This window comes from Schistocerca serialis, chromosome 2 (assembly GCF_023864345.2).
Source record: "Schistocerca serialis cubense isolate TAMUIC-IGC-003099 chromosome 2, iqSchSeri2.2, whole genome shotgun sequence".
NCBI classification, from domain to species: Eukaryota; Metazoa; Arthropoda; class Insecta; order Orthoptera; family Acrididae; genus Schistocerca; species Schistocerca serialis.
Window position 1 is genome coordinate 818,199,457 of NC_064639.1, and position 20,334 is coordinate 818,219,790.

The 20,334-nt window shown below is 39.3% G+C and overlaps 1 protein-coding gene across 1 annotated transcript in view; it reads left to right on the plus strand.

The window, feature by feature from the left end:
* Positions 1-20,046, plus strand: part of LOC126458065 (vacuolar protein sorting-associated protein 11 homolog) — a 177,810-nt gene extending 157,764 nt beyond the window's left edge. The window contains exons 17-21 of the mRNA XM_050094866.1: positions 2,409-2,504; positions 2,695-2,782; positions 2,879-3,029; positions 16,377-16,484; positions 19,041-20,046. Of these exons, the coding sequence (XP_049950823.1) occupies positions 2,409-2,504; positions 2,695-2,782; positions 2,879-3,029; positions 16,377-16,484; positions 19,041-19,483 (886 nt within the window). The 3' untranslated portion in view covers positions 19,484-20,046. The remainder of the gene's footprint in view (positions 1-2,408; positions 2,505-2,694; positions 2,783-2,878; positions 3,030-16,376; positions 16,485-19,040) is intronic.
* The last annotated feature ends 288 nt before the right edge of the window (positions 20,047-20,334 follow it).

Sequence of the window (20,334 nt, forward strand, 5' to 3'; positions counted from 1 at the left end):
AGATTCCGACATTAAATGCTGGGTCCATGATTCTTGTGTCCCAGATCCCACACCAAACCATTGCTTTTCCTCCACCTGCATCTTTACAGGGCTCCACCCACGAGGAGTTTGCATCTGACCAATAACGATGATTCTGTTTGTTTATTTCTTTTTGCACATGGAGATTAGCTTTGTCACTGAACAATACTTATGTGAAGTTTGAATTCCTGTTACACTGCTCTTGAGCCCATTCTGCAAACTGCATCTGCGGATCAGGATCATCTGCTGAGAGATGGTATTGCAACCTTAACTTGTAGGAGTGCCATTGGTGTGTATACAGCACATGAAGGAGTGAACGGGAACTGACACTGGATATTGCTCATAACCAGTGCATATTGTGATGTGGATGTTTTACAAACAATGCAACTACTACTGTTGCAGTCTCCAAATCAGTGGCGGCTGTTCTTGGACGTCCACTGTGTGGCTTGTCCACCACAGAACCTGATGCACAAAATTTGTCCAATAACTTAGACACTGTCATATATGAAATGTCATTTCTCATAAGATGCCAGGCATTGAAGTTAGCAGCAATCCCTCTGGTACTTGATCCACCACTTATTAACACAGTTTCAATGTGTTCCTGCGGTGCAAGTGTGATTGTGGATCACCTGCGACAATAAACGGAACTGATCACCTCCTTGTAATTTCAAACTTTAACAGGCCAAAACTCCTACACAAATAAAGATATTTTAAAACAAATTTCACATGTGTGTTCCTGAGAAAGAGGGAGTTCAAAATGATGTGCCACATGACCCCCTTCCCATTTGAAGCATGTAATCCAAATCTAAGATGAAGGATATCAAGATAGTCACCGCTGTTGCCATAGCACCTATAAATTGTGCCCCCATGTACAGCCACCCCATTCCAGACACCATTATGATTCCTCTCACCATTCAACTTCTATAGGGGAGTATCCAGACTTTCGCCTCATCCTGTATATGTTATAGAAACATGCAACCTCACACAAAGAGTGGTACACTTGTCATACACGAAGTTCCTGAGGCCCAAGATCCAGGATATAAACCTGGGTAGTTTAAGAAATGAAGAGGTGAGAGAGATTGGTGATATCAAAGGATCACTGCTAGAGTGAGTCGAAATATCTGGACTCTTAATGATTTGGTCATGGTTTGGAACAAGTGAGAATGGCTCAAGTTAATTTGGAGAGATAACTGGAAGGGACTTCTTAGGAAGACCAGAAACATGCTGGATAGACAGTATAAAGATGGCCACTGCAGATAAAAGAGGAAGACTGGATGACGTTATTAACAATAGGCTATACTGTATGTTGACTGGAAGATGTGGAGGCTTGTGCGCAGCAGTGATATGAAAGAAATATTTTTAAAACTACTTGTTGGGCCAAATTATTTCTAAATTAAGTGCACTTACAATAAGCAAATGCTAGCAATGTTAGCTAGTTATGTTTCTTGTGCGAGTATAGTGAGCAACTGCACATTCAAGTTTCTATATTTTAACCAAAATGGCTTGAGAACTGCGCAGCTGTTAACATATACATCAGAAAACTGCAACCAGCCACACTATTTGTTCAATGAACTATTTATTTTTCTGCAACTAATTTCAGACTTCATATGGCAATGTACATTTTTGTGCAATTTCTCTCTCTCTCTCTTTTGAAGGTATTGCTTTATATGTAAAATAGCACACAATACTCACTCAGTGGAAAGTGTTTGCAGGTTGCAGGATTTTTCTCTCATAGACTTTGTTCCAGTTATTTCCCTCCTATTCTGAAGATGCTTAGATTAGAGAATGTATTAACTGCAAGTTTTATTTTGTGTTACTATTGAAGCATAATGTTCCTAAAGTATTCAATGAAATTAACTCCTTTGTGCAATTTATTTCATGGATGAAAAATAATTAAACAATATCCCATTAATTCTGTAATCAGAATGAAACTACATGAAAACAAGCTGTGCATGGAGGGAAAATCAGAAAAGAGATTTTGGCCTTTATCATACAATATGACTTTAAATTAAAGGTGTGTGTTATCTTAGTTCTGAAATACAATCAATCAAACTGTTGACCCTCCTTTGCAAGGAACCTTGACTGTTGGGGAAGACTAAATTATCTCAAGTAGTACTTCAAGTTATTTAAATTATTTTTGTCATTGTTGTTGTGATGATAAATCACATTAGTTATTTCTTCTAATTAATTTTCTACATATAAAACTTTTCTGTTTCCCTTTTCTTCACACTTCACACCTGATGTCCCTTTATCAACCGCTTATTTGTTGTATGTTTCTATTGGCTGCATTTTCTTCACAGTCTGTGAACATAGTCATTCCAGTTGCATTTATTTGTGGTGTATAGAACATATAATATAGTCAGATGAGACCATTCCCATAAATATTTCAGTGCTGTGGTGTTCCAAGCATCGCGCTGTTCTGCTTGCAACCACCAGTTGGAGCTACCTTCTGTTCATTTTCTGTGCCAGCACTCATATCACCAACAGTAAGTCATGCAACATAATGTAGTATTACATTTATGGCTGTTATTTTACTTGATCACACTTTTTTCCATGAACATAAAATTTTACAAGATGAGCTCATTATTTAAGTGACATAAAAATGTAATACTGAGTATCCATAGTTCTTCTACCATTGTTATAGTGTATTTATAATTTTGAACATCCAACATTCAGCTGTTTTCAGAGCTTTGCTGAAAATGAAAATGAGTGTCCAGCCTGTCTGCCAGATAACAAAAAAATACTGGATATAATCAAGTCACAGGTAATCAATGCACATGCCTCTCAAAAGGAATATAATATGATTAAATACCAAATTCAATTCTACTCGTGTGTGAAATGATGTTGTTACCTTCTTCAGGAGCAGAGTCGTGACCTTCACGAAATATTCCATAGCCAGCTAGAACGTGCTGAGGATGGTTTCTCATTAGTAGCAGATTATTTTGGGCGTGGAGTATTCAATAAGCTAACTCTTATAACTGATTCTTCTGTGTCAGAAAAGCCATCACTAAGTAAGTTCCCAGTTATATAAAATATGGTTGTTTTCTAGTCAATATAATCGTGTTCTTACTGAAGATGATACAATTAGGTCAAATTACAAGAGATGAAATAGGCAGAAATGTGATGCCACAGCCAAAATTTAGTTAGTTACAGATGATACGTCGGGTTGCAGAGAAGCACAACGAAGAGACAGTTACACATTAAGCTTTCGGCCAAAGCTTTCGTCACGAGGCTCAGGCCAGACTGAAACTGCAACTTGTCAAGCAGGAGGAAGAATTCATAGTGAAGTGGGGAAGGGAGAGGGATAGCTGGGTGTGGGTGCAGGAAGAGGGAAGACTGCTGCCTGGTGGAGCATGCAGGGACTAGATGTGGCAGACAAGGCCACTTGGTGCAGTGTTGGGAGGCTGTGATGGAGGGAGGGAGGGGAAGAAACGAAGTGCAAAGGAGAGGAGCAGAGGAAGAGAAGAGATCAGTTGGTGCACTGGCAGAGAGCAGTGCACAGTGAGGGCTGTGAGGTAGGAGGGGGGCACAAACTGTTGGCGGGGACAATAAGCTATCATAGGTTGTGGCCAGTATGATTACTGGAGCGGAGAATGTGTGTCAGGAATAACTCCCATCTGTGCAGTTCAGAAAAGCTGGTGATGGTGGGAAGGATCCAGATGGTGTTTGCAACAGCCATGGAAATGAATGCTTGTTATGTTCAGCTGCATGTTGTGCAACAGGGTAGTCCACCTTGCTCTTGGCCACAGCTTAGTGGTGGCCATTCATCCTGGTGGATATCTGGTCAGTAGGTTGGTAGCCGTACCAATATAAAAAGTTGAGGAATGATTGCAGCAAAGCTAGCACGTGACGTAGCTGCTTTCACAAGTTGGCCCGACCTCTGATGGGATAGCATAAGCCTGTGACAGCACTGGAATGAGAAGTGCTGGGTAGGTGGATTGGGCAGGTCTTGCACATAGGTCTTCCGTGGAATATGGCAAGGGGCTGGGATTGGGGGGCGGCATGGGGTGGACTACAATGATGTGAAGGTTGGGTAAGTGACAGAACACCACTTTGGGAGGAGTGGGTAGGATCTTGGGTAAATGTATCTCATATCAGAGCATGATGATAGGTAATCAAAGCCCTGAGTGTGTGGGATATATCAAGGGAATCTGCAGGCTTGGTCTGGGGATAGTGCCTATCTGTGAAAGCCTTTGTGAGACCTTCAGCATACTGGGCAAGGAAGCTGCTGTCCCTGCAGTTGTGCCATCCCCAGTTGACTAGGCTGTGTGGACACTTCAGTTTGTCTGGCCTAAGCTGCCAGAGATAGCAGTCATGTGTGAGAGATGAGCTTGTGTGTGTGTGTGTGTGTGTGTGTGTGTGTGTGTGTGTGTGTCTGTTTCTCTTTGCTGATGAAGGTGTTGGCCGAAAGCTTAATGAGTAACAGTCTTTTTATTGTGTCTGTCTTCAACTCAACATTCCATCTGTTTGGTGAGGAGCAATCTATCCTTTCCATTACTGTTAATTTTGCACCTACTGTCTTGGCCAGTTTGCTGGTGAAATACATGACAAATGACTCTTATTCCAACATGTCCTTTGCAGTTGTTTTGGTCCGGACCATGTCTTTTCCCCAGAAAGCCATCACTTTCAGAAATCTCAAAATTATATTGTTTACATAGACTGTTCCAGTGCTGAAACATACATTATATATATATATAATACTGTCTCTTAGATTTTAATACCTTTACGCACTCATGGTTTCCAGTTTTGGATAACATGAATAATATACCTGATATTGGACATTTTTATCATACTCCTTTTTTATAATTTCACCTTTTTTTAAATTGAAACTCCGCACGTCCTCCCACCAATCACAACTTCCATTTGAATTCACACTTTCAGCATTTGGCCTTCCTGAACATCCCCTCTGACAGACACTAATATCTGCTCTAGACTCTTTATGTTTTTCCAGTAGTCTGCTGTTAACTTCTGTATTGTTGTGTGGTGGTAGAGTATCATCACTTTTAACTATTTTACCTCCCTTTTTTTCGCATCATGTCAGTATTCACAATCGCGACACTGACATTATCCACAGACAAACTACACTCTCTCATTTTCCTAATTCCTCAAGTTTACTGTTCAGCAGTATCTTCATGTGCTTTCTGACATACGGACTCAATCCTCTTTTGATACTTTGACTTTCCCTTTTAAATATTTCAGTTTCGTTTTGTAAAATTCTTATCTCATCCCTACCTTCTTGTTCCTCGACAATCTGTGTTACCACAATTACTGTACTCAGCTCAGCTGAAAAATGAACTGTTTGAGCAGTACTACATCTAAATACTGATATCTAAATGAAATATTAAGCAACCTGAATTCTGTATTTGAAACTACTTGGGCACTAGATCTAAAGACACAGGTCCCCTCAGACTCTTTGTGGAAAAAGAGTCTCACAAACATCCTGGGACTGTCAGTCACCAATTTTATCACATCGCAGTAGAAACACACACACACACACACACACACACACACACACACACACACACACACACACACACACACACGACTGCAATCTCAGGCAAGTGAAACCGCACTGCGAGCAGCAGCACCTGTGGTGAGTAGCAACTTTCCTTCTAATAATATTGTTACGTTCCATCCTGGAAGGTTGTATACATGGAAGAACCCTGGAGATACTAAAAGGTATCAGATAGATTATATAATGGTAAGACAGAGATTTAGGAACCAGGTTTTAAATTGTAAGACATTTCCAGGGGGCAGATGTGGACTCTGACCACAATCTATTGGTAATGACCTGTAGATTAAAACTGAAAAAACTGCAAAAAGGTGGGAATTTAAGGAGATGGGACCTGGATAAACTGAAAGAACCAGAGGTCGTACAGAGTTTCAGGGAGAGCATAAGGGAACAATTGACAGGAATGGAGGAAAGAAATACAGTAGAAGAAGAATGGGTAGCGTTGAGGGATGAAGAAGTGAAGGCAGCAGAGGATCAAGTAGGTAAAAAGGCGAGGGCTAATAGAAATCCTTGGGTAACAGAAGAAATATTGAATTTAATTGATGAAAGGAGAAAATATAAAAATGCAGCAAATGAAGCAGGCAAAAAGGAATACAAACGTCTCAAAAGTGAGATTGACAGTAAGTGCAAAATGGCTAAGCAGGGATGGCTAGAGTACAAATGTAAGGATGTAGAGGCTTATCTCACTAGTGGTAACATAGATACTGCCTACAGGAAAATTAAAGAGACCTTTGGAGAAAAGAGAACCACTTGCATGAACATAAAGAGCTCAGATGGAAACCCAGTTCTAAGCAAAGAAGGGAAAGCGGAAAGGTGGAAGGAGTATATAGAGGGTCTATACAAGGGCGATGTACTTGAGGACAATATTATGGGAATGAAAGACGATGTAGATGAAGATGAAATGGGAGATATGATACTGCGTGAAGAGTTTGACAGAGCACTGAAAGACCTGAGTCGAAACAAGGGCCCCGGAATAGACAACATTCCATTGGAACTACTGACGGCCTTGGGAGAGCCGGTCCTGACAAAACTCTACCATCTGGTGAGCAAGATGTATGAAACAGGCGAAATACCCTCAGACTTCAAGAAGAATATAATAATTCCAATCCCAAAGAAAGCAGGTGTTGACAGATGTGAAAATTACCGAACAATCAGTTTAATAAGCCACAGCTGCAAAATACTAACACGAATTCTTTACAGACGAATGGAAAAACTGGTAGAAGCCGACCTCGGGGAAGATCAGTTTGGATTCCGTAGAAATACTGGAATACGTGAGGCAATACTGACCTTACGACTTATCTTAGAAGAAAGATTAAGGAAAGGCAAACCTACGTTTCTAGCATTTGTAGACATAGAGAAAGCTTTTGACAATGTTGACTGGAATACTCTCTTTCAAATTCTAAAGGTGGCAGGGGTAAAATACAGGGAGCGAAAGGCTATTTACAATTTGTACAAAATCCAGATGGCAGTCATAAGAGTCGAGGGACATGAAAGGGAAGCAGTGGTTGGGAAGGGAGTAAGACAGGGTTGTAGCCTCTCCCTGATGTTATTCAATCTGTATATTGAGCAAGCAGTAAAGGAAACTAAAGAAAAATTTGGAGTAGGTATTAAAATCCATGGAGAAGAAATAAAAACTTTGAGGTTCGCCGATGACATTGTAATTCTGTCAGAGACAGCAGAGGACTTGGAAGAGCAGTTGAATGGAGTGGACAGTGTCTTGAAAGGAGGATATAAGATGAACATCAACAAAAGCAAAACGAGGATAATGGAATGTAGTCGAATTAAGTCGGGTGATGCTGAGGGAATTAGATTAGGAAATGAGACACTTAAAGTAGTAAAGGAGTTTTGCTATTTGGGGAGCAAAATAACTGATGATAGTCGAAGTAGAGAGGATATAAAATGTAGACTGGCAATGGCAAGGAAAACGTTTCTGAAGAAGAGAAATTTGTTTACATCGAGTATAGATTTAAGTGTCCGGAAGTCATTTCTGAAAGTATTTGTATGGAGTGTAGCCATGTATGGAAGTGAAACATGGACGATAAATAGTTTGGACAAGAAGAGAATAGAAGCTTTTGAAATGTGGTGCTACAGAAGAATGCTGAAGATTAGATGGGTAGATCACATAACTAAGTAGGAAATATTGAATAGGATTGGGGAGAAGAGAAGTTTGTGGCACAACTTGCTTAGAAGAAGGGATCAGTTGGTAGGACATGTTCTGAGGCATCAAGGGATCACCAATTTAGTATTGGAGAGCAGCGTAGAGGGTAAAAATCGTAGAGGGAGACCAAGAGATGAATACACTAAGCAGATTCAGAAGGATGTAGGTTGCAGTAGGTACTAGGAGATGAAGAAGCTTGCACAGGATAGAGTAGCATGGAGAGCTGCATCAGACCAGTCTCAGAACTGAAGACCACAACAACAACAACCATCCTGGATTTTCGATTGTTTGATTTCTGCTAAACATCTTTGTCTCTACATGTTTAACAAGTAAATCGTACATTTTATTACATACATTTTGCTGTCTTACACAAACAGCATTATTACTTTTTTTTATTTTTTCTTTACTTATTCATGAGAGTCTCTTGCTGTCAAACACATTCACATTCATAGAAATCTTACTTCTCTGTGCTTTTATTTCAAAAAAATCCATTCTTCATTGCTCCATGGAATTCTTTTCAAAATATTTAATATTCATTCTCTCTGTCTGCTGCATTCCCCTCTCTTAATTACTCTAGTAACTGTTTGCTATACTCTGCTTTGCTGTGGTGCTCATAGATCATGCCATTTTGGCAGCAATATTTTACACTGGTGACTCTGTGGTAAAAATAAATAAATAAATAAAAAAGCTTTAGAATCTTGAGTGCATCCTGACACATTTGTCACTCATTTCCCGAGGGCGGGGGGGAACGAAAATTTTTGTACAATATTAACTGTCAGGGCAAAGTTTTACCTAACAACAGAGTACTGGACACTTTATAAAACCACTTGAAGTTAAAACAACCCACATGCTATACTGCACTCAGTGCTACACAACACAGCCCAGTCAACGAAGAGGGGAAAAAATTCATGTAGTTGCAGATTTTTGCACAGTGGTAAGGAGGAGTGTAATGAATAACATACTAAAAACCCTGATTGGTGGTTTGTGATTGTGTTGGTGGGGTGGCATTTAAAGGTCAGTTCTTATGTTTTTCAGCAATAACTTAGAAACTGCAGCTTCTAGATGAAAATGTCTGGCAGTACAAAATTAAAATACATTAAATTTCCTACAATAAAGATTCTGTTCACATTTTCTCTAGGACTAGTAGTTTCCACATTGCAGAGGTTGGAAAAATCATGGTTTATTAAAAATATTGTTGTAATGGTATGAAACAAATGTAGCTCGCCTTATGAGCCACTGGCGATGTAGTGCATTGACACTCCCGGGACGGAGATGCTTATTTTCCACAAAGTGTGTCAACACTACATTGAATACAGATATGAGTTGCTAATAATACAAATGCAAGAAAAGCTTATGGACAGATTCTATGTAAATTTCTGCGTACTGTTGTACACTGCTAGAGGGGAAATTGATACTTAGTCACCCTGTACAGCAGTTGTTGGGTTCTTCCAGGAGAGTCAATATCTTTCACCCCGAATAATGCTCCCTTTTCTGCTTACAGACAGACTATACCTCCCCAGCATTTTGTGTTCATTTCTCTTACATATGTAGACAATATCACAAAGCTTGTGTTCATATAGTGGAGATATTTCCAGTTTATTGGGTGGTTACTTATTTGCGGTTGTTAGGTGAGTTTTTATGTAAAATATGTTCCTATAAACAGTGGCAGAGATGTGCCTAATTTGTAGGTGTGATGTTGTCAGTGACCTTTGCAGTGTTGATGGGAAAGGGATTAGGCTGGTAACTGTAGGATCTTGCCGCTGTCAGTCATTGACAGGATATTGTAAAGCTGTGGAAATCTGTTGTAGTCACTTGGTGGTGAAATACTGAATGACCAGAAAGTTGCATCCCATCTCTCACCGTTAATTGCGCTACTGGTACACTGCATAAATCTCTTCCACTCAGGGACTGCTGACACTTAGAGAGTGAGCTTCACTGAGTAAAGTCACTTACCTCAGATCCAAAGTATATCTTGCAAGGTGGATGTCAATATGTCTGATGGAACAGGACTGATCATGTTTAAATCTAGGACAGTAATCTGCTATAATGTGTTGCTTGACTTGTATTGAAATATCTGAATTTCCTTAATTAGATAATTTACTTCTGTTACAGTGGTAGCCAATTTAAGCCTCTGGGCCTCTTCAGATGTTGGGAGAGCTGACACTGGAGTGATGCATTTGTAGCTTCAAGTTGTGAAAAGTACTCCAGCTATTGATAGTGGAGACCATGAAATCGACATTGTCAAATATAAATTGACAGCTTGTTATACTTGGGCAGACTCTTTGGTGTTGTAGACAGTTGACAGCTCCAGCTGTCAAGTTTTGTTAGATAATAGCTCTTTTAATAACTGCAAATAAGTATTCAGTAAACTGAAAGTAACTTCACTATGTACGTATGAGCTCAGTGAAGTTATTTTGTCTACTCATATGAGATAAGTGGACAGGAAATGTTGGGGAGGTATAGTCTGTCTGTAAACCAAAAAGTGAGCTACACCTGAGTTGGGAGAAGTCGTCTTTCCTGGAAGAATGCTACAATTGCCGTACAGCATGACTGAATTAATTATTAAGAATCACTTTCCCCTGTAGCATTGTAAACAGTCTGCAGAGATTTACATAGATTCTGTTCATATGCATTTCTGCTGTTAGTACTATTAGTATTCCACGTAGTGTTAACCCACTTTGTGGAAAATAACCCCCACCCCCACCCCGGGCGTTTCTGCACACTGCATCACGTGCAATTCAGCCGGCCATGGTGGCCGAGCGGTTCTAGGCGCTTCAGTCCATAACCGCACGACTGCTACGGTCGCAGGTTTGAATCCTGCCTCGGGAATGGCTTTGTGTGATGTCCTTAGGTTAGTTAGGTTTAAGAAGTTCTAAGTTCTAGGGGACTGATGACCTCAGATGTTAAGTCCTGTAGTACTCAGAGCCATTTGAACCATTTTGAACCTGCGATTCGTAAGGCGAACAGTGGAAGAGTCAGTATAACTTTGTGAAATACCCTCTAGTTGCTTTTTGTGATGTAGTGAGCTAGACAGACTAAGTGCCTACTCGCTCTTCATTCTGCACACCTATGAAGGAGGGCAGTGCGTGACCACAGTCCAGTGAGCTACCTTCCCTCATGCTTCTAGCCTCCATCCCTGCCTTCGCCCATTATTACACGCACCCGGAACACAATTTATCACTTAAGACAGTTCTTCTGCACTTATGTGTGGATCAGTTTTTTTCTTTATTGGGTCATTAATCTTGTGACTGGTTTGATGCACCCCGCCATGAATTCCTCTCCTATGCAAGCCTCTTCATCTCAGAGTAGCACTTGCAATCTATATCCTCAATTATTTGCCGGATGTTTTCCAATCTACATCTTCCTCTACAATTTTTGCACTCTACACCTCCCTCTAGCGCCATGGAACCCATTCCCTGATGTCTCAACGGATGTCATCCTGTCCCTTCTCCTTGTCAGCGTTTTCCATATATTCCTTTCCTCTCCGATTCTGCGCAGAACCTCCTCATTCCTTACCTTATTATTCTACCTAAGTTTCAATATTGGTCTGTTGTGCCACATCTCAGATGCTTAGATTCTCTTCTGTTCTAGTTTTCCCACAGTCCATGTTTCACTACCATAGAATTCTGTGCTTCAGGCGTACATTCCCAGAAATTTCTTCCTCAAATTAAGACCTTTGTTTGAAACTAGTAGACTTCTCTTGACCAGGAATACACTTTCTGTCAGTGCTGGTCTGTTTTTGATGATGCCCTCCTTGCTTTGTCTGTCATTGGTTATTTTGCTGCCTAGGTAACAGAATTCCTTAGCTACATCTGCTCTATGACCATCAGTCCTGATGTTAAGTTCCTCGCTGTTCTCATTTCTGCTACTTCTCATTATTTTTATCTTTCTCCGATTTACTTCCAGTCAATATTCTGTACTAATTAGATTGTTCACTCCATTTAGCAGATCATCATGTAATTCTTCTTCACTTTCACTCTGGATAGCAATGTCATCAGCAAATCATATCATTGATATCCTTTCACTTTGAATTTTAATTCCACTCCTGAACCTTTCTTTTATTTCCATCATTGCTTCTTTGATGTACAGATTGAACAGAAGGGGGGGGGGGAAAGACTACATCCCTGCCTTACACCCTTTTTAATCCAAGTCCGTCGTTCTTGGTCAAATATTCTTATTATTCCCTGTTGCCTCTTGCACTTATTGCATACTACCCTTGTCTCCTTATAGCTTACACCTATATTTATCAGAATTCCGAATATCTTGCACCATTTTACATCGTTGAACACTGTTTCCAGGTCAACAAATCCTTTGAACATGTCTTGATTTTTCTTTAGTCTTGCTCCCATTGTCAACCGCAATGTCAGAATTGCTTCTCTGGTGCCTTCACCTTTTCTAAAGCCAAACTGATCGTCATCTAACACATCCTCAGTTTTCTTTTCCATTCTTCTGTATATTATTCTTGTCAGCAACTTGGATACGTGAGCTGTTAGGCTGATAGTATGATAATTCTCACACTTGTCAGCTCTTGCAGTTTTCAGAATTGTGTGGATGATATTTTTGTGAAAGTCAGATGGTATGTTGCCAGACTCAAACATTCTACACACCAGTGAGAATAGTCATTTCGTTGCCACAACTCCCAACGATTTTAGAAATTCTGATGGAATGTTATCTATCCCTTCTGCCTTATTTGATCTTAACTCTCCGAAGCTCTCGTAAATTCTAATTCTAATATTGGATCCCCTGTTTCTTCTAAATCAACTCCTGTTTCTTCTTCTTCTATCACATCAGATGAATCGTCCCCCTCATAGAGGCCTTCAATGTACTCTTTCCACTCTCTCCTCTCCATTTAACAATGGAATTCCCATTGCACTCTTAATGTTACTGCCTTCGCTTTTAATCTCATCAAAGGTTGTTTTGACTTTCCTGTATGCTGAGTCAGTCCTTCGGACAATCATTTCTTTTCAGTATCTTCACATCTTTGATGCAGCCATTTTGGCTTAGCTTCCCTGCACTTCCTATTTGTTTCATTCCTCAGTGACTTGTATTTCTGTATTCCTGAATTTTCCTAAACATTTAGCACTTCATTCTTTCTTCAATCAGCTGAAGTATTTCTTCTGTTACCCAAGGTTTCTTCACAGTTACCTTCTTTGTATCTGTATTTTTCTTTCCATTTTCTGTGATTGCCTTTTTTAGAGATGTCCATTCCTCTTCAACTGTACCGCCTGCTGAGCTATTCCTTATTGCTGTATCTATAGCCTCCTTCATCACCACTACATTGCGATCTGAGTCTATATCTGCTCCTGGGTATGCCTTACAATCCAGTATTTGGTTTCGGAATCTAACTGAAATCTTCCTGTATCACAGGTCTTTTCCAAGTATACCTCCCCCTCTTGTAATTTTTGAACAGAGTATTCGCTATTACTAGACAAAATTTATTACAGAACTCAATTAGTCTTTTTCCCCTCTCATTCCTTGTCCCAAGCCCATATTCTCCTGTAACCTTTCCATTTACTCCTCCCCCTACAACTGCATTCCAGTCCCCCATGACTGTTAGATTTTCATCTCCCTTTACCTACTGTGTTACCCTTTCAACATCCTCATATACTTTCTCTCTCTCTCTCTTCATCTTCACCTTGTGATGTCAGCATATATATCTGAATTAACATTATCGGTGATGGTTTGCTGTCGACTCTGATAAAAACAGCCCTACAACTAGACATTCTCAGCCCTACCTTCCTATTCATAATGAATCTTATTCCTGTTTTACCATTTTCTGCTGCTGTTGACCCTATACTCATCTGACGAGAAATCCTTGTCTTCTTTCCATTTCACTTCACTGACCCCTATTATATCTAGATTGAGCACATTCAAGCTTCTGACATCCATGCCCCAACTTGTAGAATGTTATCCTTTCATTGGTTAGTCAATCTTTTTCTCATGTTACCATGAGAAAAAGACCCCCATGGCAGTCCCCCCTGGAGATCCAAATTGGGGACTGTTCTGGAATATTTTGCCAGTGGGGACATAATCATACACTTCAATTACAGGCCGCATGGCATGTGGATACACATTATGTGTCTTTAATGCAATGATTTCCATTGCATTCTGCATCCTCATTCCATTGACCATTGCTGATGTGCCTTTAGGGTCAGTTTCCCACCTCAAGGACAAGAGAGCGCCCTGAAACTCTGTCTGCTCCTCTGCCCTCTTTGACAAGTTCATTGGCAGAATGAGGGTGACATCTTATGCTGAAAGTCTTAGACTGCCAATCAAAATTTAAGCTGTGATGGATTTTGAACCTGAGACTGAGGACCTTTTGATTACTAATCAAAGACACTACCCCTAGACCATGGGTGTTATAGATGTGATATACACATTTAATATTTGTTCTTAACCCACATTATTTAACTGTATACATAAATTCTGTTCCATTAAAGCAATATTTTCAATAATCTGCGATTCCTCTGCGCCCTGCAACAAGCAAACTATTAGTCCTGCAGAAAAAGTGAATAGGACGTTTTTAATGGAATTTCATGTAGTTCAATATTGTCCTCTGAAACATTTCCACTAGAAGCTGCGGTTTTCAAGTTATTCAAGGAAAACAAATAAATGCCACCCCAAACACAGGCTCACATGACCAATCAGAATATTTAGTATGTTGTTCATTACACTCCTCCCTATCACTATACAAAAATTTGTCTCCACATGATTTTTCCCCATTTTTTCCTTTGCCAGCTAGACTAATGCACAGTTGACAGACATGCTACACACATGGTTCACAGAGACAATTGACATACATTTGAATGCTTTAATTAAGCACAAAATGTTACTTTTCTTTAACAAAGATAATAATTATGCTGTTTTTCCTTGCTTTGGGTATTTTATCGGTTTGCCAGCGGGGATTCATTGCATGTAGAAGCCCTCAGTGTAGTGTCATACCTTCACATTTTAAGAATTCAGTACTTTTTTTATATGTTCCAGTTGCCAGATAATTTAAACAATTATGAGCAAAAAAGTTTCATTTACCATGAAGATGTATCACTGCGGGTGTTATGATCATTGTTAGTCAAACAGATTTGCTCATTGTTAAATTTGTAAAACAATGCAAACGGCTTATTGTACATTCTGTGGGTAAATAAGGTGAGCTTTCCAGTTAATGGTAGTGTAAATATACTCTACTATTGACTGTACTATAGCACTGTACAAACTACTGACTTAACTGAAACCCCATCTGTCAGAGAAAAATGTACCTGATCTAGCAGGTTTGTTATTTATTTATTTTTTGTTACAAATACAACTTTGTTTCAGTATGTTTTTGATAACTGCATCATTCTTCTGCCAATACTTTTTTCTGTAATTTTTAGATCAACTAGTATGTAGTAATTCAGCTACAGGGTAGTACATTAGGGATCATAGAGAGAGTGCACAGTAGCGAGCTGCGATGTTGGTATCACAGATGACCCAGTCACTGATCACTAGCCCACCACTGCCATAACCTGTTGTTTTAGTTTGTAAATGGTGATTAATTACAGTTTTAAACAACAGGTATAAGTCTATTGAGGAGTTTTGAGAGTATATTTTGAATTGTTTTCATTGAAAAATTATGGTTTGCTGTGCCATCTCAAGTTATGCTAACCTCTGCAGGTTAGAAATTAAGTTTAATAATTTCCTGTGAATATTGGTATGAAAATAAAAAGGGATAAATGCTTATAAACATGCTAATTCATTTCCAGTTACTAATAGCTGTGTGTGATCAATACATTTTGCTCATTCAAGAGTATAAATTATATTGGAAAAGTGAACTGTTGAACTTTCTCCGAAATGCAAGTCAAAGCCTGGTGCTGTTCCAACTCTGTACCTCCCATCCTCCAAAATTGATATAGGGGGTAGGAATGAGCGTAATAATGAGTAGTAAATTCGGGTTCAAAAATGAAGTCTCAGCAAAGTAGTAGAATAGATTTTACATACCAATATATTATCAACTAATGGAACTACAAGTACAGAAAACATTAACCATGAAAACAGACAACATTGTTAATGCAACACTGCATGTTTTGCCAATAATTAGAAATTATGGAAAAAGAACCGTTTTTGAAAAGTGGTTGGGGGATCTTTTTCTGACTGGCAACAACATGTGTTTTTGAAAGGATGGTGTGCTAATTGGCCATCTGGAGATATTGCAAGGGGCGCATTTTCATGTTATATATCATATATTTGTGTTTAAATAAAGGTATAATTATTTGCTTATTTAATTACCAAATGAGTTAATAATAATACAGTATGACATGAAAAATCCCAGTTGCATTCACAATTGTCTACGAGTTACATGTACGCACAGTTGGGCTATTAGCTTCTGTGTGGTGTGTTGACATGAGAGAGTCAGCGATGACATCACTGCTCATAGCACATCTGTACATTACACCTAACATATTTTCTAGTAACCTCAGGTAAATATATGTTTTGTGTATTGCATTATTCCCATCTAGTCTTATCTAAAACCCATGGAAACATTACTTATAACTCAACCTGCAGATCTTCTACATGTGTGTCCAGTTGTTTGTATGAGGGTTCATTAAAATTAAGGTATTATTATTATTATTATTATTGTTATTATTATTATTATTATTATTATTATTATTATTATTATTATTATTATTATTATTATTTACTTGTTCCTCATTTCAGAGCCATCTGCTATCACGCAGCCTGAGACAACATTGGCATCAGGGACATATAGCACTGTTCCAGAAGGAAGATTAAGATTGCATGAAGGGAAACCATCCAAAACATTTGGTGAGAGACACTTTGCTCATATTCAAATGTACAATGTACATTCTCTTTTGCGGTATGCTCTTTTCTTTTTCAGTGTTCTCATTTACAATAGATCATCCCTCATTCACCTAACAAACTTTACCCTAACACATTACTATTTCTCCTTTAAAGGAAAGGAATATTACAAACAAACCTGCAGCACAGCCATTGGACCTGTATATCACCATACCATGCCAATCTGTTTACGAGCTATCTAGAGAAAACCTTCCTAGCTTCCCAAACCCCTGGTCTGGTTCATTGATGACATCTTCATGGTATGGACACCCTATCATTCCTTCACAACCCCAACACCTTCTCTCCCATCTGCTTCACCTGGTCTTCCTCAACTCAGTGTGCCATCTTCCTGGGTGTTGACACCCGCCTCTCTAATGGCTCCATCCACACCTCTGTCCACATATAACCCACCAACCACCAGTGGTACCTGCTTTTTGATAGCTGCCATCCCTTCCACGCCGAAACATCCCTCCCATACAGCAGTGCCACCCAGGGTTGATGTGTCTGCAGTGACAAAAACTCCATTGCCAGTATACTGAAGGTCTTACCAGGGCCTTCACAGACATGCACTATCCCCTATATCTATAACAGAAACAGATTTCCCATGCTATTTCCCCACACCCCATCAATCCTCCCGCCACCACCAAGGTCCCACTACAGAAGAGTGCCCCCTTCGTCACTCAGTTCCACCCCAGACTGGAACAACTGTCCACAACTTTTGTCAGAGCTTTGATTATCCATCATCATGACCTAAAATGAGGGAGATTCTACCCAAGATCCTACCCGCCTCCCCTATAGTGGTGTTCCATTGTCCAGTCCACCCTCCACAACATCCTTGTCCATACCTTGTGCCACTCCCAGGCCCCTGCTACAGAAATCTTGTTCCTGTGGAAGACCCTGGTGCAACACCTGCCCAATCCTCCCACTAGCACTTCCTATTACAGTCCTGTCACAGGCTTATCTTACCCGTCAAAGGCTGGGCCATCTGTGAAAGCAGCCATGTTGTATATCAGATACTATGCAACCATTTCACAGCCTTTTATAGTGGTATGATTACCAATCAGTAGTCCACCAGGATGAATGGCCACTGTCAAACTGTGGACAAGAGCTGAACATAATGCTGGCTGCTTCACAAGCCAGGCCATCTTGATCCCCCCCTCGACCACCAACTTTTCTGAACTGCACAGATGGGAGCTATCCTCATAACATATTATCTGCTCCTGAATATATTCAGCATCTGCCTGTCATAACTTGCTGTCCCCACACTCTCCACCCAACAGTTTTGACCCCCTCGTTCTATCATCTCCTCCGTTTTCAAATTCTCTCACCCTCTGCCAGTGTACTCACCCGTCCTATTCCCTTCCCCGCTCCTCTCCGTTTCTGCTTCCTGTTTTTCCCACCACATCCCAATACTGTGCCTGGCAGTCTCTAGTCCCTGCATGCCCTGCTAGACAGTTCTCTTCTATCTTCCCATCTGTATGCTGTTATCCCTTCCCTGCCCCACTCCAGATTGCAATTCACCTGACAGTCTCATTCTAGTCAGAGCTACTGGTGGTAGGGTTGTGTGTGCATGAGTTGTGCTTGCTTGTGCGAATGTGTATGTGTTTTCCTTGCTGGTGGAGGCTTTGGCCGAAGCTATAATGTGGAACACACTTGCTGTTTTGCCTATCTGCAACTCAACATGTCATCTTTACAGTGACTAGCAATCCATCCTTTTCCTAATATTGTTGATATTCTAATCTGATGTGTCCATTGTTTAAATGTAAGTTAATGTAGATTAGTAGAGGATAGACATCTAGAATAAAGTAACCCTTCATCATTTTTGTTAGTTTTTTCCAGTGATTGAATTTCGATTAATCGTATAGTTTCACATATTCACCTGCTTTGATCTAGATCCAGGCCTCTAATCTCTGCAAATGTTCTGTAGAATTCAAGACACAGATTAAGAAAAACTATCTCATACCAAGTAATTAAGCACTAAATTGTCCCTCAGGTGACATGTGAAAGGTCAGTTATAGTTATTAGCTGTTGAGCAATGGGAACAGTTGCTTATTTTGGCCCAGCTTTCCAAATTATCAGGTACGTCTTATATTGTCATAATTGTTTTCGTTTTTCAGTAGTAAGATAAGTAACAGGCTATGTCAAAGATCAGATGTGCATAAAATTTTAAATGGTCCAGATCAAACACTTATTGTATGAATTTGATGTTACATTGAAGTGTCTTACAAGGATACTGTATAATTCCAGTCAGCACATTCTTTCAGAAGACTCAGTTGACATTCATGATTCAGTGCGAATTTAAACAAACCTATTAATTACAAACAGTATGAAATGCTGAAGTCTCTGTTAATTATGTGGAAAATTGACTTTTTTTATTTAGATCAGTCACTCTCATTGTTTTCTTATAATAATACAAATAACTCGCATGAATAAGAAAATAACTGCTTGTAAGTAGCTTTAAAAGTCATGTTGTAATATATATGATATCACTGATTTAATTTGGCAAAAATAATTGTGTTTCAGTTAATGGGCTCTCTAATGTGATCCCAGAGGGAAGGATGCGGTTGGATGAAAGTAAACGTTCTGATAAGCAGTACAGTTCTTCATTAGAAGCAAACCTTACACAGCCTGCTGACAGAACACCACCCTACAGACGTTCACCTGTTCCAGGATCACCAGCAATGGCTAGCCACAGTCTAAAATCTACACCACGACATTCGCCATCTGCTAGAGCAACACCACCTTTAAAAGAAACAATGCAGTCACAAACACCAAGGAACCCATTTGATGAACCTCCTTCTGATGTTTCGAAGAACCCATTTGATAATGAAGATGATGAAGAGTATGATGCAAGTAAAAATCCTTTTGTTGGGAATGATCCCACAAATCCTTTCCTTGGAAGTGATGATGATGCAGTTCTAGAAGATGATGACTATGATAAAAATCTGAACCCATTTGCTACTTGAAGAATTCTTTGTCTGTTTAGAGTTACAGTTCAACTGATGTGCAATGCTCTTTTCTGAAGATCGCTCCAGAATGAGAAACTGGATTCTTACTGTGTCATTAATATTATGAATAAATTACAGCCACAGTAGTTTCATTGTTAATTGTGCTACCAATTAGTTGCACGTGAAATGTGTTTTTTCTTGACTCTCATCCTGGCTGTGGAACATTTTATACAATTTTTCAGTTCCTTTTCATTAAAGTGAAGTGATAATTTGTATGCTGCTTTCAGGAGGCAACATTATCTCAATTACAGTAAAAGTTATAATTTGAACAAATGCCACAAAAATGTGCAGAACATTAGTAGGAAGAATACAATTAAAAATCAAGAGTGGATAAGATTGGAAAGGAAGAAGGATTGAGATGTGTTTTGACAGTTGTAATTTCAGCCTATGTTGACACAAAACTATAACAGTTGTAATTTCAAACTATGTTGACACAAAACTATAATTTATGTTTCTTATCTTTTTTCATTACTGTCTCCATTTATCAAGAAGAAATATAATTGAGATTTTTTTGTACCAGTTGCAGTAGTTATTATTTTTGATTTTCCCTCTCTGTTCTCATACTGGCATTATAATTTCTTGAAGATTTCATCCATAGTTTCAGTTTGGAATGATCATGCCAGAGAGGAGCTATAGTCTACAAAACCCTATAGAATATTATCTTGCTTATTTCAGTGGTTTCTAAGTAAGTTTTAGAATAATGATTACTTCCATATCTAGTCTAAATGAACTCTGAGATTTTCTCAAGTAATAAGTGTCTATATCTGGCATATACCATCCTTACTTTGAGCAGTGTTATGTCGAATATG